Source organism: Suncus etruscus, chromosome 2 (assembly GCF_024139225.1).
Source record: "Suncus etruscus isolate mSunEtr1 chromosome 2, mSunEtr1.pri.cur, whole genome shotgun sequence".
NCBI classification, from domain to species: Eukaryota; Metazoa; Chordata; class Mammalia; order Eulipotyphla; family Soricidae; genus Suncus; species Suncus etruscus.
In genome coordinates this window covers 1183848-1190728 of record NC_064849.1, presented here as the reverse complement: position 1 = coordinate 1190728, position 6881 = coordinate 1183848, and the positions used below count along the sequence as shown (strand labels likewise).

The 6881-nt window shown below is 52.4% G+C and overlaps 1 protein-coding gene across 1 annotated transcript; it reads left to right on the top strand.

The window, feature by feature from the left end:
• The first annotated feature begins 520 nt into the window (after positions 1-520).
• On the top strand, positions 521-6151 carry SIRT4 (sirtuin 4). Its single transcript, XM_049767865.1, has 3 exons — positions 521-996; positions 5564-5858; positions 5938-6151. The coding sequence occupies exons 1-3, from the start codon at positions 524-526 to the stop codon at positions 6088-6090; spliced, it is 921 nt and encodes a 306-aa protein (XP_049623822.1). The 5' UTR covers positions 521-523; the 3' UTR covers positions 6091-6151.
• Positions 6152-6881: the final 730 nt, after the last annotated feature.

Here is a 6881-nt window from a genome sequence, read left to right as displayed (position 1 = left end):
TCTGCTCTGTTCAGGTGTCGGGGTTTGTCATTGAAAGCAAAGTAAAAATAATGTGGAGGAAATAATAATAATAATAATAAAAATGAAGGAAATTTAAAATTTTAAAATTTTAAAAGTGTTTAAGTTTACTCCTACATGGAGTAAGTTTTGAAATGTCTGAATCTAAAAAGTCTGAGTAACATTTTATTGTTTTTCCTCTTTGGTGTTTGGGCCACACATGGTACTTCTGCACTCAGGGGTTACTCCTGGCTGTGTGCTCCCCAGGTGGGATGCTGGGGATCAAACTTCGGTCGGCTGCAGGAAAGGCAAAGGCAAATAAATGTCCTACCTGCTGTGCTATCGCTCTGGCTACTGCAATTCACTTACTGAAGAAACTGTCCCACAGAACTGTGCTGGGGGACCTTACACAGTGCCTAGCTTTGAGTTGGGCTGAAAAGGCCTCCCGCGAGGCCAGTGCCTCCCCTCCTCTCACCCGAGCTCCTCTTTCGTCTACTTACGAGGCTTCTCTCCCCCTAGAATGAGGATGCATTTTGTGCCAACTTGGAGGGCCACGCATCTCAGCCGACAGTGCTCACAGGGGGCCCCGAAGCTCTTCGTTCCTCCCAGTGCTCCTCCGGACCCTGCCAAAGTCCAGGAGTTGCAGCGCTTCATCACCCTTTCCAAGAGACTCCTGGTGATGACAGGGGCAGGCATCTCCACCGAGTCAGGCATCCCGGACTACAGGTCCGAGAAAGTGGGGCTCTATGCCCGCACTGACCGCAGGCCCATCCAGCACCGGGATTTTGTCCGGAGCGCTTCCATCCGCCAGCGCTACTGGGCCAGGAACTTCGTGGGGTGGCCTCAGTTCTCCTCCCACCAGCCCAACCCCGCACACCGGGCCCTGAGCCAGTGGGAGAGGCTCGGGAAGCTGTACTGGCTGGTGACCCAGAACGTGGACGCCTTGCACACCAAAGCGGGGAGCCAGCGGCTGACGGAGCTCCACGGATGCATGCACAGGTCTGTCTGTCTGTCTGTCACACACACACACACACACACACACACACACACACACACACACACACACACACACACACACACACACTCTTCTTTGGACTTGGAAAAAGAATCTTTGGATCCAGCTTGTGAGTGGGATCCATTAAGACCAAGTGGAGGGAGCCTGGAGGCGGCCCACCCAAGACAGACCCAAGTTTGTTTGTTTTTGTTTTTGAGGCCACACCCGTTTGATGCTCAGGGGTTACTCCTGGCTAAGCGCTCAGAAATTGCCCCGCCGGGAGGTGGCGCAAGAGGTAAGGTGCCTGCCTTGCCTGCGCTAGCCTTGGACGGACCACGGTTCGATCCCCCGGTGTCCCATATGGTCCCCCAAGCCAGGAGCGACTTCTGAGCGCATAGCCAGGAGTAACCCCTGAGCGTTACCGGGTGTGGCCCATAAACCAAAATAAAAAAAAAAAAATTGCCCCTGGCTTAGGGGGACCATATGGGATGCTGGGGGATCGAACCGCGGTCCGTTCCTTGGCTAGTGCTTGCAAGACAGACACCTTACCTCTAGCGCCACCTCACCGGCCCCCAGACCCAAGTTTGATTCCCAGTATCCCATATGTCCTCTGTGCCTGCCAGGAGTGATTTCTGAGCACAGAGCCAGGAGGTGTGGCCTAAAAAAGCAAATAACAAACAAAAAGACCAAATGGAGAGTAGGGAAAGGAAAGGGGTTTGGGCTGAGTACCCAGAAAGGCGATGTTCCTAAGGGGGTCACTACTTTGGGCAGCTGAAATTCTTTTTTGTTTTTTTTTTTGTTTTGGGGCCACACCTGGCCATGCCCAGGGGATTACTCCTAGCTTTGCACTTGGGTCATTCCTGGCAGTGCTCGGGGGACCCTATGGGATGCCAGGGATCGAACCCGAATTGGCCATGTGCAAGGCAAACACCTCCCCACTGTGCAATCGCTCTGGCCTCTGCTTTTTTTGTTTGTTTGGGGCCACACCTGGTAGTACTGAGGGGTTACTCCTGGCTCTACACTCAGAAGTTACTCAGGGGACCAAATGGGATTCTGGGGATCAACCCCAGCTTGACCACATAGAAAGCTTGCCCTAGGCACTGTGCTACCTCTCAGGCCCTCAAACTCAGTTCTGAGTGCCCCTGGGCAGTCTCGAACTTGCTTTGGGGTTGTCTCACCTAAGTGTGAGGTACATTAAGGTGCTGATCCCCCATCCCTTCCTCTTTCTTGGAAGAAGGACTCTCCTGAGAGGAAATTCACTCCCTAATAATTTGTACCTTGAGAAAGCTGAGAACTTTCTTATAAGACAAACTGGGGGGTGGGGATAGGGGAGGTCAGGGAGATTAATTTGGGGGGGGGTTTTGGCCCACACCCAGTGACGCTCAGGGGTTACTCCTGGCTATGCGCTCAGAAGTCGCTCCTGGCTTGGGGGACCATATGGGACTCGGGGGATCGAACCTCGAGCGGTCCATCCAAGGCTACCGCAGGCAAGGCAGGCACCTTACCTCTAGCGCCATGGCCCGGCAGAGAGATTAACTTGAAGGACCGGAACACATGCTTTTTGGGCCAGGCCATACTCGATGGGACCCATCCTGGTCCTGTGCTCAGGAGTGACCCCTGGCTGTGCTTTGGGGGCCACACCTATTGCTGGGGGTTAAACTGAGGTCAACCCTTTATGAAAAATCTCACCAGAACTAAAGCAAGTGCTTTTTTTGTTTGTTTGGTTTTGGTTTTGGGGTCACACCCTGTGACACTCAGGGAGTACTCCCAGTTCTGCGCTCAGAAATCGCTTCTGGCTCGGGGGACCATTTGGGACGCTGGGGATTGAATCCAGGTCTGTCCTGGGTCATCTGCGTGTGAGGGGCAAACACCCTACCACTGTGCTATTGCTCTGGCCCCTGTTTATTTATTTTTCTACCACACCCAACAATTTCAGAGTTTATTGCTGGTTCTGTGCTCAGGGATTATTCCTGGTGAGGCTCAGGGAGCCATATGTGGTGTCAGGGATCAAACCCAGGTCAGCACTGTGTGCAAGGCAAACATCCTACCTACTGTATTATCTCTCCAGCCACCTCTTTTTAGTTTGGAGGCCACATCTAGTTTTGTTTTCATTTTTGTTTTTTGGGGGACCATATCTGGAGGCACTCAGGGGTTACTCCTGGTTTACTCTTGTCTCTGTGCTCAGAAATTCCTCCTGGCAGGCTTGGGAGGGGACCAGATGGGATGCCGGGGATCAAATCCGGGTCTGTCCTGGACCAGCAGCGTGCTATCGCTCAGGTGGGGCCACATCTGGTGACACTCAACTGTGACTACTGTTTGGGTGCTCAGAAATTACTCCTGGAAGTCTCATGGGACCATATAGGATGCCAGGAATTGAATCCGGGTCAGCTATGTGCAAAGTAAACACTCCCCATGTTGTGCTATTGCTCTGGCCCAGCCCCCAAGCACCTTTTGGGTTTTTTTGGGGGGTGGGGTGGAGAGACAGGGGGTACTGCAGCGATGAAACCCAGGGCTCACAGAAGCAAGGCATGAGCTCTACCACTAAGCCCCAGGAAATATTTGACATATTTGGGACTCCTTAGCTTGACCCCCAGCACCCAGGATCTTTCTCTGGCATGACTTAGAAGGAAAGCAGACGGGGAAGGTCAGACCCAGAGCAATGGAAAACCAGGTAGTACATTTTGAGGCTGTTGTGAAGAAAACAGTCATTAGGGGCCGGAGAGATAGCATGGAGGTAAGGCGTTTGCTTTTCATGCAGAAGGTCATCGGTTCGAATCCCGGCATCCCATATGGTCTCCCGTGTCTGCCAGGAGCAATTTCTGAGCCTGGAGCCAGGAATAACCCCTGAGCACTGCCGGGTGTGACCCAAAAACCACAAAAAAAAAAAAAAAAAAAAAAAAGAAAGAAAGAAAAGAAAAGAAAAGAAAAAGAAAACAGTCATTAGTGGTTTCTGAGAAAAGAAAATATATGATAAAAATAGCTAGACAGCATGAGAGAGAATGAGTCACAGAGGTCAGCAGATTAAAGGGGTGTCAGGATTGAAGGGGAATGGTAGCTCTGGGCCATATATATATATATATATTTTTTTTTTAATTGAGTTGGTTTTTTGTTTTGTTCTGTTTTGGTCACACTTGGCACCTCTCAGGGTTTACTCCTGGCTTTGTGTTCAGAAATCGCTCCTGACAGGCTCAAGGAACCATATGGGATGCCAGGGATTGAACTCATGTCCATCCTGGGTCAGCTGCATGCAAGACAAATGCCCTACCACTGTGCTATCACTCTGGCCCCCACCAATACATATTTGATCCCAGGCATCTGGGTTCTAGGCATAGGTCCCCTGAGCATTGGGAGTAATTCCTTGAGCATAGCTGGTGTGGCCCAAAAACAACAACAACAAAAACAACCAAACAAACAAACAATAACAAAAAATCCTGGGTTGGCCATGTGCAAGGCAAGTGCCCTACCTCTTGTATATCTCTCTTGACCATGACTTACTTTTTGTTTTGTTTTGTTTTTGGGTCATACCTGGGAGTATTCAGGGGTTACTCCTGTCTCTATGCTCAGAAATCGCTCCTGGCAGGCATGTGGAACCATATGGGAGGCCGGGATTCAAATCACCATCCTTCTGCATGAAAGGCAAATGCCTTATCTCCATGCTATCTCTCTGGCGCCAACTTTCTTCTTTATTATTTTTATGGTTTTAATAGTTTGGGGGACCAAACCGACTTAATAGTGGGATTCGTGCTTGCCAAGCCTCGAAGCCATCTTCCCAGGCCCACTTTTCTCCCTTTCTCTTTCTGCCTTTTAAAAATATGTCATTTGGGAACCGGAGTGATAGCACAGCAGTAGGGTGTTCACCTTGCAAGCAGCTGATCCAGGATGGATGGTGGTTCAAATCCCGGCATCCCATATGGTTTCCCAAGCCTGCTAGGCAATTTCTGAGCATAGAGCCTGGAGTAACCCCTGAGCACTGCCAAGTGTGACCCCAAAACAAACAAACTAACAAAAAATGTGAGGGGCTGGAGTGATAGCACAGTGGTAGGACGTTTGCCTTGCAGGCGGCCGACCCAGAATGGACCCAGGTTCGATCCCCAGCATCGCATATGGTCCCCCGAGCCTGCCAGGAGCGATTTCTGAGCACAAAGCCAGGAAGAACCCCTCAGTGCCACCGGGTGTGGCCCAGAACAAACAAACAAAAAGTGTTATTTGGAGCCAGAATATAGCACAGCAGGTAGGGCATTTATTTGCCTTGAACATGGCAGACCCAGGTTTGATCCCAGGCATCCCATAGGGTCCCCAGAGCCTGCCAGGAGCGAATGATTCCTGAGCACCGTGGGGTGTGGCTCAAAACCCTCTTCCCAAAAAAAGTTGTTTAGTTTGGGATTAGACATAGGATAGTCCTTCTAGAAGTCTAGGCACAGAAGAAAAGGGAGCCAGTGACTGTTTTCTCCAGAGGCAGGGAAGGCTGTTCCTGGGAATGGGAGTGGGTGCTGGAAAAGTTGGGGTGCAGAAAAGGGTGCGAGTCTATTAGGCCTCGTGCAGCGGCTTGAGGAGGCCCCGCTTGGCTTCCAGGGTCCTCTGCCTGAACTGTGGGGAGCAGATGGAGCGCACGGTCCTGCAGCAGCGCTTGGAGGCCCTGAACCCCACGTGGAGTGCCGAGGCCCATGGCGTGGCCCCCGACGGCGACGTCTTCCTCACCGAGGAGCAGGTGCGACGGTTTCGTGTGGCTGCCTGCACACGCTGCGGGGGACCCCTGAAGCCCGACGTGGTGTTCTTCGGGGACACGGTGCCCCGGGACAAGGTGGATTTCGTGCACAGGCGCGTCCAGGAGGCCGACTCCCTGCTGGTCGTGGGCTCGTCCCTGCAGGTACCCGGGCGGGGCTGGTGGTGGTGGTGGGTGGGTGCTCCCACCAGTGCCTCTGACCGGCTCCGGCCTCCCTGCACAGGTGTACTCGGGGTACAGGTTCATCCTCACCGCTCGGGACCACCAGCTCCCCATCGCCATCCTCAACATCGGGCCCACGCGGTCTGATGGGCTGGCCAGCCTGAAACTGGACTCTCGCTGCGGGGAGTTGTTGCCCCACATTCTGGTACGATGACCCACCCTGGCCTCGAGCACCCGAGCCAAGGATTGCGGCCACCCCCATCCTGCTGCTGAAGGTACCCACCTGCCTTCTCCTTCCCTGCAGAGTACAGTCCAATTTCTGCTGCATGGAGTGTGTGTGTTTGGGGGGTAGCATGGAACAAATTTGGGTTTCTTTGGTTTGGGGGCCATACTCGGCAGTGCTCAGGGGTTCCTCCTGGCTCTGCACTCAGAAATCGCCCCTGGCAGGCTCGGGGGACCATAGGGATGCCAAGGTTTGAACCCAGGTTGGTCCCGGGTGGGCCCTACCCAATGTGCCATCCCACTCCGGCCCCATTTCCTTTTCTATCTGTTGCCATTTCGTGGTGATGGGAAGGCACTAAATGGGAATGCAAGAAAAAAATCGAGGTCAGAGATAGTTCAGGGGGTGAGGGTGGGGTGCTTGTCTTGCATGTAGCCATCTGGACTCAATACCTGGTACAACATATGCTCCCTTTGAGGAGTGATCCCTGAGCACAGAACCAGGAGTGAAAATAAGATCCACGTGTTGTGAGATCACTCACACACACACACACACACACACACACACACACACACACAGACAGGTCTGAAGAACAGTGAAGGACCTCATAAAACAAGCCAGTCAGGAAAGGATGATCATAGCATCTGTGGTGTTTTGAGAGAGAGACAGAGACAGAGGCAGAGAGAGAGAGAGAGAGAGAGAGAGAGAGAGAGAGAGAGAGAGAGAGAGAGAGAGAGAGAAGGGAGAAGTACCTATCCAGGTGGGCTTTTACATATCAAAGGAGA

Excerpts from the sequence above, each read along its gene's own strand:
- SIRT4 (XM_049767865.1), top strand. The coding sequence starts at position 524 with ATGCATTTTGTGCCAACTTGGAGGGCCACGCATCTCAGCCGACAGTGC. Across the intron at positions 997-5,563 it reads CTCCACGGATGCATGCACAG|GGTCCTCTGCCTGAACTGTG; the intron begins GTCTGTCTGTCT and ends CTTGGCTTCCAG. Across the intron at positions 5,859-5,937 it reads TCGTGGGCTCGTCCCTGCAG|GTGTACTCGGGGTACAGGTT; the intron begins GTACCCGGGCGG and ends CTCCCTGCACAG.